The sequence below is a fragment of the Brassica oleracea genome, chromosome C7 (assembly GCF_000695525.1).
Source record: "Brassica oleracea var. oleracea cultivar TO1000 chromosome C7, BOL, whole genome shotgun sequence".
Classification (NCBI taxonomy): Eukaryota; Viridiplantae; Streptophyta; class Magnoliopsida; order Brassicales; family Brassicaceae; genus Brassica; species Brassica oleracea.
This window is the reverse complement of record NC_027754.1, coordinates 40,712,497-40,731,151: the sequence shown is the minus strand read 5'-3', so window position 1 is coordinate 40,731,151 and position 18,655 is coordinate 40,712,497. Positions and strand designations below refer to the sequence as shown.

General features: G+C 38.0%; 3 protein-coding genes across 6 annotated transcripts; 1 reads left to right on the top strand and 2 right to left on the bottom strand.

The window, feature by feature from the left end:
- Positions 1-101: 101 nt before the first annotated feature.
- LOC106305724 (abscisic acid receptor PYR1) lies at positions 102-6,247 on the bottom strand. Of its 4 annotated transcripts, none has more exons than XM_013742080.1 (2): positions 5,586-6,247; positions 102-176 (listed from the first exon to the last, which is right to left on the bottom strand). In XM_013742080.1, the coding sequence occupies exons 1-2, from the start codon at positions 6,150-6,152 to the stop codon at positions 117-119; spliced, it is 627 nt and encodes a 208-aa protein (XP_013597534.1). In that variant the 5' UTR covers positions 6,153-6,247; the 3' UTR covers positions 102-116. The 4 variants fall into 4 exon arrangements, with proteins under 4 accessions (XP_013597534.1, XP_013597533.1, XP_013597536.1 ...); XM_013742079.1 differs by lacking the exon at positions 102-176 and adding an exon at positions 678-758; XM_013742082.1 differs by lacking the exon at positions 102-176 and adding an exon at positions 4,612-4,942 and having other exon boundaries at positions 5,586-6,246.
- A 302-nt stretch (positions 6,248-6,549) lies between these two features.
- Positions 6,550-8,578, top strand: LOC106305723. Its single transcript, XM_013742078.1, has 8 exons — positions 6,550-7,062; positions 7,146-7,297; positions 7,389-7,484; positions 7,564-7,695; positions 7,772-7,874; positions 7,950-8,021; positions 8,103-8,191; positions 8,265-8,578. The coding sequence occupies exons 1-8, from the start codon at positions 6,633-6,635 to the stop codon at positions 8,412-8,414; spliced, it is 1,224 nt and encodes a 407-aa protein (XP_013597532.1). The 5' UTR covers positions 6,550-6,632; the 3' UTR covers positions 8,415-8,578.
- LOC106305722 (acetylornithine deacetylase) lies at positions 8,441-10,769 on the bottom strand. Its single transcript, XM_013742077.1, has 9 exons — positions 10,282-10,769; positions 9,888-10,132; positions 9,708-9,816; positions 9,498-9,636; positions 9,337-9,412; positions 9,129-9,251; positions 8,892-9,045; positions 8,770-8,803; positions 8,441-8,690 (listed from the first exon to the last, which is right to left on the bottom strand). The coding sequence occupies exons 1-9, from the start codon at positions 10,606-10,608 to the stop codon at positions 8,584-8,586; spliced, it is 1,314 nt and encodes a 437-aa protein (XP_013597531.1). The 5' UTR covers positions 10,609-10,769; the 3' UTR covers positions 8,441-8,583.
- Positions 10,770-18,655: the final 7,886 nt, after the last annotated feature.

Genomic DNA, 18,655 nt, shown 5'->3' with positions numbered 1-18,655 from the left:
ACTAAAGTCTCGAAACTACGTAAAGGTAGTTGTTGTTGTTAGAGTGTAGAAACGACAAGCAGTGCGTTGTTCCGTTTCCGAAGCAACGTTGGATGGTAACTGACGAACGAACGCCGTTAAATCATTATTTTTTTCCCCTTTTCTTCAACATCAATAGTACAAAAGATTACTCCCTCCTATAACCAAATAAAAAATAAAAAAACGTTTTCTTTTTCATCTCAAATAAAGATTATCAAGATGTATTATATCTTGATGAGGATGAGGTGGAAAGTAAAGATACAGTTGAAAGTAAAAATGAAAGCTAGTGATCTTGAACAACTTCATCTTATCAAGACCACTTTCAAGAGTGTCTTCATATATCACTCTCGCTTTAACCAGATGCAATATAATCTCACATGTTACATATCATCTTCATATTCACATATTTGAATCATAAGCATTCGTTAACACTTCTCCTAATTGCAATTAATACACTATCGATGACATATCTCAAGTAACCGCAATACACAAGCTACATCCCAAAAATGGCACTTGAAGATGCCAACATCGAAGTAAATTACTGTTGATAGTTGAGACACAAACATACACAAACAAAAAATATTTGCGGCCCAAATTTAAAAATGAACAAAAATGTAAAGTAGCCCGATTTAATTAAGCCCATCTTAGTTTGTTTTGTCTGCTTGCATGCGATTTCAAAATGTCTCTAGCAGTCGCATTCGTCGGGGATTAGACCAACATTTTAGGCATCTGCTGACAGCCTAACACAGAGAAAAAAACAAAGCATAATTTCATCTGCCCTAAAAACAAGAGACCCAACATGCAATATAAAACACGATGTAATAATTTTGTAAGGTCATATATATATATAACAATTAACTGAAAAAATCTAATTTATCCACCGACCAATAATTAAGACCTTTTATTTGCCATTTTGCTCCAAGTCTCTTTCACCTTTTTGATAGGGAAATTGTCCATGTCTTTTATATTTTTTGGTTTATCATGCAAAAAGGCATGTCGGATAAAGACGTCAAAAATATGTGTCCACATTATTATTTAAACTGCATTGATTGCTTTTATTGATTTTATGTATATAAATATATGTTCAAAAATATAGGTTGATTATATCAGAACGTTTCAAAAAGTTGTATCCAAATCTAAAGAGTGTGATTAGTAAATAAAGAGTAACTGAAAGTATAATAGAATACAGAAAATGAGAGAAAAACAAAAATAAAAGAAAAAAAAAACAATCCAGCGTACAACGTTTTTCTCCTTACAAACCAAGAGAAAGCACAGATTTTTCTAACTCTTTTTTCTATAGTAACCAGAGTAAAAGATTTAAAAAAAAAACTAAAAAATGTTCCGCCAAATTGGTATATTGCTATTGGATGGTGCTTTACTGCTTCAGTCACAGTCTAAGAGCATGATTAACGGGGTTCTTAGGGTAGGGTTCTTAGCGGAATATAAGAAACCTTCTCTTAACTTTTAACTAAAAAACCTAAGAACCGGTTCTTAAATAAGATATTTAAAAGCCGGTTCTTAGCTTTTTTAGTTAAAAGTTAATAGATATTTAAGAACTGTTTCTTAGCTTTTTTTAGTTAAAAATTAAGATACAGTTTCTTATATTCTGCTAAAAACTTCATCCTAAAAACCTCCATTAATCATGCTCTAAGATCATATTGTGAGTTCCAGAGTATCACCATTCTCTTTTATTATATTGTTTCCAAGAACCAACTAATTTAACAACTCACATAGGTTCTTCTAGTTAACCAGTAAGCAAAAGACTGAACAAAATAGTAATTTTTCTTAGAGCAGAAAAAAAATAGTAATTTTTCTTAATTTTATTTTTTATGTATTTATATATTGTTGCTGCTTCCTATCAAACAATAATCCTCGACAAAGTGTGTGGGAGTGAGTGAAGGAGGTAGAGAGAACGTGCAACGGAGATGAAAACGTGCGTAGCAAAAAGCATCTGGTCTTTTTTGGACATATATATATTAGTTTGTGTAAAACATCTACGGATCTACATGACACCCATGTGAAATCTACAACATGTTTTGAAGGTTTAGAGAGCTTTTGTAGATGATTTATGAGGGTTGTGTGAAACAAAATTGCTTGTTCTTGGGCTTTCTTGATTCGGACTAAATTAATACACCTTTTATTTCAGTTACTATAAATACCAATTCATCAATCAGACAAAGGCTATTACAATCCATCGCACACATTGTAATAGCTTTTGTCTGATTATATTATAGAGTTCCAAGACGATCGAATATGCTTTGGTTTTACAACTTTTCCACCGATTTGTAAAAAAATATAGTTATTTGCTGATATATTTGCATGGTTGTCTGTGTGAATATTTTTCTTCGGTTTTCAATTAGATGCCCAAAGCCCGAAACCGTGTGCAGATTTGGCTCTTTTTGCATTCAGGCCTCATCCATCAATCTTCGTTATGCATTTTTTTAAAGATGATAATTGTTGTTTAGTTTTGAATAAATAAAAATTTATCATACCTTCCTCCAAAATTCCTAGAACTTTAGCATTTGTCTTACGTTAAATATTCTAGTAAAATGTTAGAACTATGTAATTTTTTTAATACAAAACACTAGTTTGGTTAAATTCAGACGTTATTCTATGATTTACTTAGAAAGTTACAAACTAAAAAGTTGTTCCAATGCATCATTCAAGAACTGCAAAACATAGGAGCTCATCCTCAGTGATGTAAACTATGGGAGGAGATTTATTCTCAACCCGCTAAAGCTTTTATAGTCCTCCGAAGTTGCAAAACCCTAACATACCCAACAGTTCAAGAAAGAAAGTATAGTCAGACGTATAGGTTGTAAAAGTGCAAGCTCAAGGGGAAATTTTGCGATTGGGGGTTGCAGAGTCAAAGAAAAAGTTTGGTAGAACTCTTTTTTTTTGATAATCCATAGATATCCGCCATACTGAGATCCATATCGACTAATTCCATGGAAATATGTTCATCGGTATCAGAAGACATATCCAATTACTTTTTTTTTTTTGATCAACCCGACATATCCAATTATTTGTAATGAGAATTAGATATTTATATCATCTGCCAACATACACATGTATATCTAAGATGGTAAATTTCGATTCCATAATGATTAGCACCTTTTCAAACCAGACATATTACTCAGCCATGCTTGCATGGTCTCAGTAGAACTCTTTATTCAGAGTTTGAGATGCTAGTTTATATTGCATCACATCGTGGTCCCGTTCTCTGTTTTTTCTCAGATAACGTTTTTAATCTTATTTCAGGTTGTATTTTTTCGTTTTTAGCTCCCATTCATTTTCGTGTTTTAAAAGTTCAACCGGTTGTGTTCCAAAAAAAAAAAATCAACCGGTTGTTTAGCTAATGGTACTACAGCTAGTAGTCTAATTATTGTTTTATTGTAGGACCATCTATCCCAGCTTGGCTTGACTTTTAGAACACTTAAGAAACAATGTTACAAAAAAAAATTAGTATAGGCCACCTAATACTTGAGTAATCAATCATTAGGTGTTGACAAAAAAAATACCAGGCATGTATGCTTAACATACGGTGTAAAACACATCCAAAATTACGGTTTAAAAATTCTACTCAGAGAAAAAAAAAATTCTATATAAAATTCCGATTGTATGTGTTTTAAACACCACTGAATGTGCAACTAAGATTTGGAGTAAGTATAGATTATTCATAGGTTAAATTAAACCTGTTTTGCTATAGGTTTATCACTCCTCGTTTATATATCCTTAGTTCCTTACTATTACGGCTTCCCCTGAAATAGTATCTCAATTTTATTTAATACTAATAAAGTAAATAATTAATTACAGATTTAGATCTCTTTCACAACTTAAAAAAAGAAACAGACAGATTTGACGTTAACAATCTTAATCATTAAAGTAGCTGAGTGCGTGCTAAAACATATCGATCTTCCAATTGGCTCATCATCATCAACTTCAAGATCAAGTACATGTAGTAAAAAAAATCATACTTTGCTTTTTTTTTTTTTTTTTTTTGGAGAAAGGGCTTCACTTTGCTTTTTTTTTGCTAAAACAATAAATCGTGTTGCCTCCATTTTACTTTTGGGTGAAATACATTAAATTTTGATCCTTTATGTCGTGTCGTTTAGTAAACAAGTTGGCTACTTGCGAAAATTTACCAAGTTGGCAAGTTGCACCAGCATCACCTTTGCCTTAATTAGAAGAAATCGATTTTCAAAGTATGCAAATAGAAAGAAAACAAAAGTGGTTTCTCAGTTTCTTACTCTGTCTCGATCCAGCCAAATTTGATGATATGTCTGTGTAAAAATAATATTGAGTATTTTATTGTTGTCCCAAAAAAGAGTATTATTATTGATGATACCAATAAGAAAGACAAAAGATATAGGTTTTTTTCGAGAAATCTCAAATTTGTAAAAAAGGACTTTAAAACTATGTATCATGTTCAACTAATTCACTTTTCGTTTTAGAGATAAATTTGTACTATTTATATTAATATTGTGTGCTTAAAGGATTCATAAAGATATTGATGATTTGACTATAAAAAAAGTTGTAATCGCCGTCTTATAATGGATCGGCCACAACAAATTTTATAACAAAAAAAGAAGGAAAAACGACAAAGTGGGGACACAGGCTGACACTAATATAAAATGGGTGTAAAGGTGGGCCGAATATGGAGTCATCACTAGGCTGTAAGACGGCACGCACTTTTAATCCTTTACTGAAACTCGAATGAGAGAGAGAGAGAGTCCATCATCGTAAATACACTTCGTATCTTGGTTTATCGTGGTTTGATATCTCCTTCTTTTAGGTTCGGTTATTAAATGGCTCACAAATCGTTTTACAAATCGACTAAGTCATGACTGAACTGTATCTTATCTGTTGACAACTTTTACATGACCGAACTGTATTAATTTGTCTCGTTTGCCAAAACTGATATCTAAAACAAGTGTGAACAAAAAAAACTCTATTATGACATTGGAAAACCATACTAGATAATTTTGATATTTTGTTCTATTTTCTACTATTTGTTATTACTTTACACAACATTCAAAACAAGAAATTGAAAAGCAAAATGACATTTAATCTAACACGGATAAAGTATAGAATACAACAAAATTAACGTGAATATCAATCTTTTACCCAAACAAAGAAAATACACGTGACAAATCCTACTACGATACTTTCATAAAGTTTTAACAAACCAAAAATACAACAAAAAAAAAAACTCACAAGAATCCTAATTTGATATAATCTACTTTTGTTAAAAAAAGTTACCTTTCTAGTATGCTTTTACGACAGTATTATTGCGTGGAAGAAAATTTTGACTGCCTAGCAAAGAATACACTTACCCGAAAAAGGAAAGATTCCCACTTATCCACAATAGTAAATGTCCAGACTAACCTTTAGATATCAAGGTCAAACGGTAAACTATAAGGTTAAAACAGACAAAAGAGCAGAATCTTATATGAAGCAGCGTAAATAAACATTTCCCGAAAAGGTAATTTAGAAAAGAAAAAAAAAAAACAAATTCATTTTTCCATATATTTATAACTTTTTCGGTTTTTTTTTAATCAGGTCACCTGAGCACCGCTTCCGTCGCCGGCGTTACGAGCCATAGCCTCAGTGACAGTCGCCAGCTTCTGCAGATTAAGCTTAACCACCGTATCCGCGAACATGCGCGTATCGTCCTCCGAGTTCCCTTCCGGCATATCCACGACGTACGACTCGAGCACCACCGTCCAGATCCGCCTCTCCTTCTCGAACCTGTGCACCGTCGTCACCGACTTGTAGTTCGTCAGCCTGTGCTCTCCCCCGATGATGCTGAACCCCGTCACCCTCCTCTCGTCGTCGAGTATGTCGAGCCTCTCCGTCGACGTGTTCGCCGGCAAACCGCTGATCACGTTCACGGCGCGCGTGCATCCGACGCGCATCTCGAACCCGTCCTCGACGGAGCAGGACTTGATGAAGTGCTTGTAGGTCTGCGGCTTGTCGAATCGGCGGACGACGGACCAGACGATCTCCGGGGGCGCGTGGATTCGCTGCGCGTGGAGGGAGGAGCAGCTCCCCGGACCGAGGTGGTAGGTGTGGAACTCGGCGATGGATTGCGCGAGCTCCGATCGTTCTTCTGGAGTCAACTGGGAAGGCATGATGGTGATAGGAGACTTTTTTGGAGGTTTTATTTTATCCAATAGGGTCTGGATTCACCATTGACGACGACGATCTCAAGCTCTCTCTCTCTCTATATATATATATTTTATTGCTAGAGGAAGACGATAGATTCTAAACATGATAGACACTACGGCCCATTAATTTGCGAATGCATCGGCCCGAAGGCCCTTTAATTTAAAACAAAGCCCATGTTAGTTAATGCACACACAAAGCTTACGTGTAGACATGTCAAAGCTAGTCAAGTCCAAGTGGAACTTTGAAAATTTAAGTGGTTTCTATTAAACACTTTCTTTAACCGTTGGATTAACTCTGTGTCTATCATCCGACGGTTGAGAGTTTTGCTTTCTATTTATTAGAAAATAAAAACGCGCGGTCACCGTCTCTTTCTCTCACTAAGAAGAGAGTCTCTCCGGCGTATTATATGATAAATTCGCCAGAGAGATATCGCGTGTAGTTAAATGGGTCTTCCTTTGTTGACATGCAGTACGACGAGAGTGGCTTTCTCTTCTTCTTCGTCTTCGTCTTCGTCTTGGTGCAGTGGAAGCGGTGGATTTAGAAAGCTTTTCGATTCTCCGGCGAGTTCGAGATCCGAGTTGCACGGGAAGAGAAACTCGCGGTTAAATGGCCTTTCTTTAGAGAAACCGAGGTCTATCAGAGCGTCGTCGTCATCATCAGCGGGACAGAGCAGCGGCGAAGTGATCGACGACGGAGATGCAGCGGTGACGCGCGGTTTAGCTGTGCCGTCGGTGGGAGGTTTTAGCAGCGGCGAGTTAGCTGGACCTTCGGGAGAGGTAACATCGGTCGGCGAGTTTGTGGGTGGGAGCGGCGGCGGAGATTTTAGTGGTTGGGATAAGGTCGGTGCTGTTGTGAGGCTGAGTTACGGAATCGGTGAGTCAACTCGGCGATCAAAGCAAACTTTTTTAAAAAATAAAAAAAGTTTGAAACTTTTATGGTTTTTGGGATATGAGCAGGAATATACTGTGGGATGGCTGTAGCGGGAAGGTTTATATGTGAAGTAGCAGGGATTGATTACACAGGAGGCTTTAATGCTTCTTTAGATGCTATTACTGCTGGACTTGGTTATGCTTCTCCACCTATCATGGCTCTTCTCTTCATTCTTGATGTAAGTTAAGAGTTAGGAGGATCTCTCTCTCTCTCTCTCTCTTTTAATTATAGTGCAAGGTTTTGTGTTGTTGAGATTGTTTATCGTTTAGGATGAAGTTGTGAAGGTGTCGCCGCATGCTCGTGCCATTAGAGATGTTGAAGATGAGGAGCTTCGAGGCTTCTTCCATGGCATGTCAGCTTGGCAGGTGAATTAACTCTTAATACAAATCTTTTGAACTTTTTAAAGAATTGGTACCATTAAGACCTTTTGTTTTTTGTCTTTAGTTTATCTTAGTAGTTACCGCAAGTTCGATTGGAGAGGAGCTCTTCTACCGTGCTGCGTTTCAGGGTGCACTAGCTGATATATTCCTAAGAGGCACAGATCTCATCTCAGATTCTCGTGGAATGGTCGCTTTGGTATACTCTCTCTTCCGTCTCATCTTCTTCACGTTCCTTAGACTCGTTATGAACTTGATACTAGTGAAACTTTCAGACAGGAATCTTGCCTCCGTTTGTACCCTTTGCTCAAGCATTTGCAGCTGTCATCACTGCTGCTCTCACCGGTTCTCTCTATTACATGGCTGCTTCCCCTAAAGGTTTCTTACTACTCTTAAAACCCCTATCTATGTTTCGTAACCTCTTAACCAATTTTGTTCTGTTATTTTTCTTAGATCCGACTTATATAATGGCACCTATCTTGAAAACTCGCTCTGCACGTGATGAGCTGAAGAAGCTGTTTGCAGGTTCCTAAAACTAAGCATAAGACTCTAGATATGTTCTACGATCAAATACTTAAAAGCATTCTTCTGTGTTACTTCCTGCAGCGTGGTACGAGCGAAGACAAATGAAGAAGATCTACTCTCCTCTTCTCGAAGGTCTTTTGGGTCTATACCTAGGCTTTGAATGGATTCAGGTACTATTACTACTTTTGTTAAACCCTATTCTTTGACTTGTTGAAGTAATAATCATTGAAAACAATATTGCAGACAAACAATCTTCTTGCACCAATCATCACACATGGCATATACTCAGCTGTTGTACTAGGAAATGGTCTCTGGAAGCTTCACCATCACCAGCAACGACTGCGCCTAAGGGTACAGAAGCTTGAGACTGAAGGTGATAACAACTCCAGATAGATAAATAGCTAAAATAAATACTACCCTTTTGTTTTTAAATTTTGTGAATTGTCTTTAATGTATTGAGCAACCATTGACATTGTTGTACAAAATAGATATAGAAAGCAAAGTGTATAGAACCATTAGCTAATAATAAGAGAGAAGCTATGTGAAGCTTTTTTTTATTGCATTAGTCTTGTTCAAGCTGAGAAATGATCTTAACGAAGACATCAAAGCCTTGGCACATGTCTGTAAGAAGGCAGTACTCGTTCTTTGCATGATATGTAGCCATCAGACCTGCAGAGTGAATAAGAGATTTAATCATGTAATCCGAAAAGTGGAGAGAACCAGAGGAGGGGTGCTGTTATATACATACCGTATCCTGAAGTTTGCACATCGAAACCTTCATCCTGTAAAACCATTTAGAAAGAGTCAAGTTACAGAGAACAGTGAGAGGAGCAAGTCTTGAATCTACTGAGAATAGTAGTAATGGCTTACCTTGAGGTCTCGGATTAGAGGCAAAGTACCGGTGATGGAGTAAGGCTTCACGTGCCCGACAACTTCTTCAGTTGCTTTGCATAGAACGTGAAAGCCGCGGGAATCAAGATTACATGCAACTCCAGCTGATGCTTCATCAAAGCTTAACGTGAGCCTGCAGGAGACAACAATTTGAGACTTTTTTAAAAAGATTTTTTGGAGGGATAATGAGATGAGAGTGAGGAGGAAAGACCAAACCTTCCACGTAAATTCTCTTCTGGCAAGACGTATTTGGAAACAGGACCACGGGTTGAGAGTTTCTCTATGTTAGTGTTTATGTCGTCAACATACTCTTGCAGCTTCTTCATCACTTCCTTCACGCTGCGAAAAACAAGGATATTCTTTCTTAGAAGTGTACCTAAATGCATAGAAGAAACGAGTATAAACAAAGTGTGAAGAGACTTACTCATAGAAAGGAGTCAACCTGACATCACCGGAGACGGTACAGTCTCCAGGGATTTGGTTGATTCCACCTCCCGGATCTGCAAAAAAAACAGACAAAAAATCCTTTTCAGAGTGAAGTAGAAAGCATTTTGGAGTCACTACTCATACAAACATTATGCTTACAACTCCATTGTGTTGGCTTCATGGTGGAAGGCGTCGCAAAACCATAAACTTTCTCTTGTTCATGAGGCGGAAAGTCTCTGTAGAACCGGGATTGGATCTCCTTAAGCCCTTCCATCCCTAACTCCATAGCGTTAATAGCCTAAGCATAGTCACAAGAAACAGATTAATGCCAGGCTTAGAGCTTTCATCAATCCGAGCAATCATCCATACCTTGTGAGCTAAACCGCTGTGGAAAAGCTTTCCGGTAACATGAAGCTTCCACGGAATCATACCGCCGGTTCCAATACACGGCTGCTTATCCGCCGTATCAATCCAAAACCTTCAAAAGAATAAACACATAAAAAAACGCTTCCAATGTTTTGTCTGAAAGATAAAGAATGGAAAACTAACAATGGTCCGGATTTGAGCTTATCAAGAAGCTTGTCTTTAACCAACATGTCCACACCAACACCTGGAATAGAAGAGTTCTCTTCACTAGCGATGAAAACCGCCACCACCGATGATTTCAAAACCGGTTTAGTCTCCCCAAGCCTCTTCATGAGCTCAGTCACAAGAGCAACGTGACCAAGACAATCCGTAGTCCCACGACCACGAAGCTTATCCCCATCTATGCTTAACGAGAAAGGATCAAACTCCTATGAACACAAACAAAAACGAAAGGATTAAAGTTTCGAACTTTGGCACGATTCTTATCAGTTCCTCGGAAATTAACCACAACCCATCATCGAGCTCTACCCTAATTCTAATGGGTACCGATCCAAAAAACGGAATCAATTGAAATTACCCATTCATCGGGATTGGCGGTGACGACGTCCATATGCATCCCAACGAAAGAGACGATCTTTCCGGGGACAGATCCTGGGTACTCCACGATGAGGTTACCTCTTCCCGAGTGATACGCCACGTGGTTGATCACGAGAGGACCGCCGCCGGATTCGGTGCTGTAAGGACGGAGGGAGTCGAGGACGTGGTTCACGATCCGATCCTCTTGCGGGATGAGCTCCGGCGGGTTGTTCTGGACGAACTTTGACTCGCCGATCAGTTTGGATAGGAGTGAGACGAAGGAGTCTTTGTTGAGAGAGCCTAGTGATTCGATCATCGACGACGCCATTGTTGCACACCGGAGATGTTTTTTTTTTTGTTTGCGGAAATTGATGAAAGCTTTGGTTTTGAGAATGTGGCGAAGTCGTGTGTTTGTCGAAGGTTTTTTTTTTTTTTTTAAAGCTTTTTGGGTGGAGTGTTACGTCTTGTAATGATGCGTGTGTAACTAATAAATTGATACGGAAGTGAATAAATTAATTAGCATATGTGTAGCGAAGCCGTGAAAGTTACTTCGATTCATCGTATAAAAAAGCATAGAAAGATGCTCTACCGGCGGGTTGTCATTCAATGAGCATTTTGTGTTGCGTGTTAACGCCTTCACGTTAGCTCGTCAGTGGTGACCTGCTAAACAACGACACTTACAAGTTACAACATAAACAATGGTTGTTTGTGTAAAAATATGTCATCTTATCTTCTAAGTCTCTCAGCCAATGTGAAGGTTTACTCAAACTAATGTTGGTCTTATGAAAGGCACGTGAGTTAGGCATGCTTTGGCTAACTTCAAGTGGGGTTAAGAGAGTCATTAACCACTTAAGCTGAAGATATTTTCTGAGCTTCATCAAGTCATCGTCATCAAGAGACGAAGTAGTTACGACGTCAAGCGTCTGCAATAAAATCTGAGAAAGCTCAAGACTGTGAGCGAGAGCTCGATCCAGAGTGAGAGAGTCAAGGCTGAGTGAGAGAGCTCGCGACTGAGAGCTTGAGATAGTGAGAGAGCTCGCGACAGAGTGTTGGAGCTGGTGAGAGAGAGAAGGAGATTCTCTGTATATCTAGGCCCAGCTTCTTATATCTTCTTCCTCTATTCCATTTGTATCTCGTGGTGATTGTAACCGAGACAGGAAGAACGCAAGTGGAACCTCCTGTGATTGTACTCTTCTCAGTTTCATCTATTGGAAAGGTTGAGAGACCTAATTCTCTCTCCGGTGAGTATAGCGGCTTCTCCACATCGGAGGAGTGCGGTGAACACCGGGTTAACAAAAACTCTTGTGTCGTTTTCTTTCTCGCTTGATTCGATTCCACACTGAGATTGATTGTATGCGATTAGATTTCGATTTGAGCTACATTGAAGCTTGCAGGAAACCGATAGAATCCTCAACAAGTGGTATCAGAGCGCTGGTTATGGTGATTCAAGGATTCATCGGTAACGAAGCTTGATCGATTCTAAAGAAGAAGAATCAGAGGTTCTGTAGTCTCAAGATCGCATCGCTCTCATATCAAGTGTGACGAATCAGAGCTGATGTCGTTTGTTATGCAGCGTCAACGTCAAAGGAAGAAGAAAGCGACGTTTGCTTGAGGTAGACGAAGACGACGTCGGAAGCGGAGGAACGAACGTTCACAGTGAAAGATCCAATCGGATCTGTTGGTTTGTGGTTTGTGAAACCATGTGCAGAAGCAAGGTTATCTATGTTGAGACTAGAGTCATAGTCTGGTGAGTGATTATGATGAAGAAACTTGTAAGCGATGTTGCGCTGTTCACAAAAAGGGGAAGATCCATAAAGACTGAAGCAAGAACGAGTTATAAAAGTGAGGGAGAGAGTATTCAGAGGAAGGAGAAAGCAAGTACAAGATATGGAGATCAAGGAAAAGATCATAGCTCTTGAGTCACCATTGCTTTCTCATGTTCCAGCTGCGTGCCTTCGTTTTCATCGGAGGATATGAAGGCTGAGAGATCGTCGTCTTCTTCGCAGCTGCTGATATACTCCTCTCCGGTGATATATCGTGTTGAAGATTGATTCAGGTTAAGTCAAATGTGGCTTAAGAAGCTTGAATCAAATCAAGTTCATCAGTTTCTCAGGCTAAAATCTTGAAGATAAGGTGTTCTTGTTTTGCTGCAGTCACAGAGAGAGGCTGTGATGGCTGGTAAATCATATTCTGCAAAGGTTAAAAGGGAACTGAAGCTTGCTGGATCACAAAGGATGTATATTGTATTTGCAAAGGATGATCAAGGCTCTGGTTTGGTGTCAGATTGTGTATTGATCAGGTCGTTTGTGGAAGAAATATGCAGTGTTGTTTCAGAAGATTGAGAAAATGGCAGTTGGTGGCACTTATGAATCTCAGGTCTAGGGGACGCCTTAGAAGTTGATGTTGGTATGTGTTTCAATGGCTATTTGGGTGTTGATTAAAGGTTCCAGGATTCAAGTGAAAGGAAGTTGCAGAGAAGCATGACAGTGAGGTTTACTCAGTTGTGGAACAAAACAAGTTCAGTATTTTGAAGCTTCAAGGTCGGTTCAGTTTTCAGAGGTTTTGAGCTGAAGGTCTGCAGGTTCAGTCACAAGGGTAAATTATCAGATTCTTGTGGATATGAGGAGCTCAGGTAGTGATGATCAGAGTTATCAGAAGATCAGAAATAGAGCTGGTAGCAACAAGGTTGGCTTTCTACTAAATGAATCAAAGCTGTTAGCAAAAGAGTCATCAAGTTAGTGATGCAGAAACATGTTGTATCTCCGGGAAGAAGCAGCTAGAGCAAAGGCAAAGAATGTACAGCCTTTTGCAAGTATATGTTGGTACAAAGATTTATTTGTGGTGTCAACAAGTAGCAGCTTGGTGAGATGTTGTGAGTAACAGGAGCAAGCTCGGTGAAGAGATCTTACTGTCTAAACTCAAAGGTGTTTCTACAAAATATTAAAGGTGATGAACTCTGAAGCAAGGCTGATTGAATATCAGTGATAAAAAAACTAGAACAGGGAGCAAGTTTCTAGTTTTGTGTTCCACAGGAAAAGAAAGCAAGAAATTGGTTTTGCTGGTTATGCTGGTTATGTTTCCTCTTGGACAGGGATGTTACAAGTTAAAATCTGCGGGAATGTCTCAGGTTATGGTAGCTCACGTTTTCAGAAACTCAAGTCCAAGACCGGTTGAAGTTTCAGAGACAAGAAGGTGGAGCACGTGAGACAAGAGCAGAGCGCATGGTTCTGATTTTGGTTAAAATTCAAAAAAGATGCAGATGGCCTGAAGCATTTTCAGTTTGGTGGTACATGAATTGCTTTGAAGAAGCAATGACTCTTGGTGGTTTCTTGGGTAAACGTGACTGAGGTTAAATGGCTGCAAAAGGAAGATATTTTGTCATAAGTTCTGACACATATTTTGAAGCAAAAAGCCATGTATTCAGTCAAATACACAGAGCAGTTTAATGGATCAAGATTAAAGTGCAGGAATGTTTTAGGACTGAGAATTGATGATATGTGTGAAGAGAAATTTGTTGAGGTCTGAGAGATTACTGTTTTCAGGTGGAGTCTTGCCTCTACAAGTGTTGTAGTGCATAAAAGCCATGTATTCATTCAAATACACAGAGCAGTTTAATGGATCAAGATTAAAGTGCAGGAATGTTTTAGGACTGAGAATTGATGATATGTGTGAAGAGAAATTTGTTGAGGTCTGAGAGATTACTGTTTTCAGGTGGAGTCTTGCCTCTACAAGTGTTGTAGTGCATATCTTCAGATGTTTTTTTTGGCTTGAGGTGGAGCAGTGCTACTGGTTCAGACCAATTTCTCAAGTCTTCTCAGCTGCTTATGGCTTCAGGTGGAGCAGTGTTGTTGGTTTAGAAGTTCTGCTAATAAGCTTTCAGCAGGTTATGGGATTCATTCTGATTTTGTGTGGTAACAAGAAGGAGAAGAGAGCCAAGTGCAGTGTGTACAAGAGAATCTGAAGTGCAGTGACTTCAAGGCAGAATCAGAGAGAAACGCAGTTTCTGGGTGGAGCTATTTTTCAGCAAAGAATCTTGTATCATCAGAGTTTGAGCAGCGGTATATAAAAGTTTATGTTGGCTTTGCTGGAGAAGAAATCAAAGGTGTTTTGATCTCTAGTATAAGGTGAAGATTGATGAATATCAGTCTGAGCTTGGGCATAAATCAAATGTGAGCAGGCTCTAAAACTACAAGAAGTCAAGGTTGCTGAAACAATAGAAAGTTGCATGCAGGTTTTGTGAATGTCTGAGATGAAGTAAATAGAAGTGATCTTGGTATTTTTTTCTCTAACGAGAATTATGAGAAACTAGTGCCTGCTGAAGTTTCTCAAAGTAAATCACTTCAGAAGGTATAATGTGGCGTGTGAAGACAGCATAAAGACAAGGCTTTTCACAGCATGTGCAACTGGTTTGAAGTCCTAGAGAAGGCTGAAGAAGAAACGTGTTATGAACTGGTTTTTGAGACAGCAACTTGAGAAGTGTTAAGTTGTCTGTGTGCATCAGGAGGAAGTGGAAATCTTCTCAGTAAGAAAGGCACTTGCAGGATTAACAAGTGTGGAGCCTAAGTGTGAAGAACACTAGAGGAAAAGTTGTTGAGCCAAGAAGAGTCTTCGGTTCAGCTGTGAGTAGATCTATGATGCAAGTACCAAATTTTTTGGTGGAGTTCACACACTATTAAATGTGTTGCAGGTCTGGTACAGCAGGGGAAACACATCATGTGCTCGATATTGATGTGAAAGAAGCTGTAAAGAAAGTATCTCTTGAGTATCTCAGGTTCTTATGATGAGAGATACGGTTAAAGAGTACAAAAAGTGTTTTTCGAGCTACTGGTACTGTCTTGTTTGCTCAGGGAATTGGAAAGGGAACTAGGGTCGAAAGTACTCACAAAAAGGTGGAGCTATGGGGTGTGATTTGTTGAGTTTCAACAGCGGTTCAAGTTCAGGTTTCAAGGCTGAGTTGGCTAGACAGAAGGCTGGTTGAATCAGGGAGGAAACTTATATGTTTCTGGTTTTCTGCAAGAGATTTCAGTAGTATTTTTGATTCTGATCTCAGGTGCTTTTTGAGGTGAATCAAATGGGTCTACAGAGGATTCAGGTTGCAGGGTTGCAATGATTTGTTTGGGCAGAGTTTGAGCAGAGATCTTGTATCGAAAGTATTCTTAACCATGTTGTGTTAAGCGGCGTGTTCTGTTGGCAACAGCAGCGGTGCAGAGTGGTGTTCAAGTCAGTGTGTTCATTCAAGTTGTTGTAAGGAAAATCTCAGGTTAAGCAGTTGGTGTCTACTGGCTGTTGAGATTGGTTTCAAAGGTTTTGAATCAAGGAGCTTCTGGTTTGAGGAAAAAGATTCAAGTTCCTAAAGAGTTTCAAGCAAGCATCAGTTCAGGTTTTGGCAGATTATTTGAAGACCTTAATTGCAGTAACAAGTCAGGCGTCATAGGCTGATCTATACTAGTCAAAGTTGAAGCTTATGGAGTGTGTTGAGTTACTGATAAGTGGTCTCAAGTGGAAACTGCCAAAGGAAGATCAATGAAGAAGTTGAGCTTAACACAAGGCTGTGTTAGAGCGGTTTATCAACTTAAGAAGACAGTCTCAATAATGAAAAAAGTGTTTAACATCACAGCCATGCCTTGTGAGTTTCATGTCTGGTTCATTGATGGTGATTGATTGTATGAAGACAAGCTGTTGAGGTGGAGTTTCGGTAAGAGGTTCAAATGAGCAGTGGCAAGGAAGTCTTCATGTTGTATCAAGATGGATACGGATTGAGATGCTTGGAGGAAACTAATTTCAGGAAGTATTAAAGCTGAGCAGTGATGCTCAAAGATGGATGAAGTTGAATATGCTTTATTCAAAGCTATATGAAGCTGAGAAGATGCAAGAATCTGCAGAGAGTTGCAGATGAGCAAGTTTGCTCAAGTACATGAGGAGAAAGCTCAAAGGAAGGTAGAGACATGAAGAAGATCGATGACAAGGTGGAGACTGTAGAAATATGTCATCTTATCTTCTAAGTCTCTCAGCCAAGGAGAAAGTTTACTCAAGCTAATGTTGGTCTTATGAAAGGCACGTGAGTTAGGCATGCTTTGGCTAACTTCAAGTGGGGTTAGGAGAGTCATTAACCACTTAGGCTGAAGATATTTTCTGAGCTTCATCAAGTCATCGTCATCAAGAGACGAATTAGTTACGACGTCAAGCGTCTGCAACAGAATCTGAGAAGAGAGCTGAGAAAGCTCAAGACTGTGAGCTAGAGCTCGATCCGGAGTGAGAGAGTCAAGGCTGAGGGAGAGAGCTCGCGACCGAGAGCTCGAGGTAGTGAGAAAGCTTGCGACAGAGTGTTGGAGCTGGTGAGAGAGAGAAGGAGATTCTCTGTGCACTTCACGAAAAGAAGAGATATGAAGAAGAGAAGAGAAGAGGAAAACAGATAGCGACTGCTTGTACGAACCCGCGTGGTGGTCCTGCTTTGTACAATTCATTTGAGGCCCTTGGATCGTTGGGAGAAGAAAGATGAAGACACATCAAGAGTTAACTAGGGCGTTCATAGCTTTCTATATAAACTTGTATTGAGACATTGTGAAATCTTAAGAAACAAGAAATAGAAAAAATACTTTCAGAAACTTATTTCAATTGATTGTTTGCGATTAGATTTCGATTTGAGCTACATTGAAGCTTGCAGGAAACCGATAGAATCCTGAAACAGTTTGTTGTAAGTGCATCTTTTTTTTTTTTGCTAACATTTGGTGCATCTTTTTTTTTTTGAATTCTTTTTTCGTTGTAAATGCATCTCCACCAGAACTATTTTATATTTAAAAAAAAAAATAACTCTATTATAATAACTTTTCCTTTAATAGCATGACTCTATAATTGAGTTAATATTTGTTTTGGAGAAATTTTATGTTTATCATTTTCGGTACCACTAAAGAGACATTTTTAAAAATATATTCTTCATTAAGTGGCAAAAGACTCTTATACCTTGTTATATATATATATATAAATCATTATTTAAATAATTTTTTTTATGTTTTCGAGTTATACTTTTTTAAATTCGAACTTTTTTATAATTTTTTTTATTATTTTTTTTATGAAATTTGTTTTTTAATTTTTTTCAAAATTTATTTTTGAAAATCGAAAATTATGTTTGAAACTTTTTAAAAAAAATATTATATTTTTAAGTATTTATTTATATATTTATTAGAATATTAAATTTCACTCTCCAAAAACCTTACCCACCCCTCAGCTCTAAATCTTAAGTCTATATTAATTAACCCTAGAGGTATAAGTGTCTTTTACTCTTCATTAAAATTGAGGGTAAAAGTGATTAGTGTAAACTTGAAAAATGATACAATGAATATGGTATTTTTGGCAATTTTTTTTTTCATTCTAGAATATTAATAAAATAAATTTATGTATGGTGGGAAGCGGGGACCAAAACTAGAAACAACATAACTCTGATGGCCTAGTTTGAAATGTTTTTGAATTTCACATGTGGGGGTCGTCAAGACAAGATAATGTCAAATATATTTATTTATTTATATATACACAATTTATTGAATTCATAATTCTAATTTAAAGAGTACAGTGTATTTGAAATAGAAAAAAATGTTTATAAAAAAAAGAAGAATAAATAAATAATGATGTATGTGGAGACAGAAATAGATCTGAATAAGAAGAAACATGCAACGAATTAAAAAGAACTCACATGCCTTCTCTATCTCTTCTACCATTTACAAGTGGTCCTCAAATCTTCGGCCACTTTTGATTACTATTGCTTTACCCTAATTTGGATATTCCTCTATATTTCTGTTACCTTTTCATATATGTCTATTACTTTGTTTTTTTTTTTGATCAAAGAAACATAGATTAAAATGCGAACGTCATCAGTTTACAGCAGAAAGAGCCGAAGAAAGGGAAAGCAAGGCTGCTTTAGCAATAGAGTCAGCTTACACATTTGCTAAACGCGGAATGTAAATAAACGAAACAGAGTCTAGAGAACGAGCCAGAACAGTAATGTCATGAAGAACGCCTCTGAAAGTATTTCGTGAATATATATACACACACATAGTAGAATCAACATCACGAACAAAAATTTCAGTAGAGGTAACATCACTTAACAATTTATCTCTCGCTCGCTCTTTCTCTGATCTCAGTGCCTTGCTCGAGACAAGTCACGCTTTACACTTACAGGGCCATCGCAGACCAGACAAACTACGAGATCGAAAGCAGGTAACATCACAGTTTATTTATGGAAATATGATTAAAACTTACAAGAACTTATTCAGTCAATTTTTTGAATCGATTTCTATCTATTGTTAAGCTTTGACTTATTGATCAACTCATCATCTATAATGATAATACATACATATATATGTATATAAAGATATATATAT

Coding starts and splice junctions, on each gene's coding strand:
- LOC106305724 (XM_013742079.1), bottom strand. CDS start 6,152: ATGCCTTCCCAGTTGACTCCAGAAGAACGATCGGAGCTCGCGCAATCC. Junction 759..5,585: donor GCGACGGAAGCGGTGCTCAG/GTGACCTGATTA, acceptor TCTCTGTGTTAG/GCTGTCAGCAGATGCCTAAA.
- LOC106305723 (XM_013742078.1), top strand. CDS start 6,633: ATGGGTCTTCCTTTGTTGACATGCAGTACGACGAGAGTGGCTTTCTCT. Junction 7,485..7,563: donor ATGGCATGTCAGCTTGGCAG/GTGAATTAACTC, acceptor TTTTGTCTTTAG/TTTATCTTAGTAGTTACCGC. Junction 7,696..7,771: donor CTCGTGGAATGGTCGCTTTG/GTATACTCTCTC, acceptor TGAAACTTTCAG/ACAGGAATCTTGCCTCCGTT.
- LOC106305722 (XM_013742077.1), bottom strand. CDS start 10,608: ATGGCGTCGTCGATGATCGAATCACTAGGCTCTCTCAACAAAGACTCC. Junction 9,817..9,887: donor AAGCTCAAATCCGGACCATT/GTTAGTTTTCCA, acceptor ATTCTTTTGAAG/GTTTTGGATTGATACGGCGG. Junction 8,691..8,769: donor TGTGCAAACTTCAGGATACG/GTATGTATATAA, acceptor TTCACTCTGCAG/GTCTGATGGCTACATATCAT.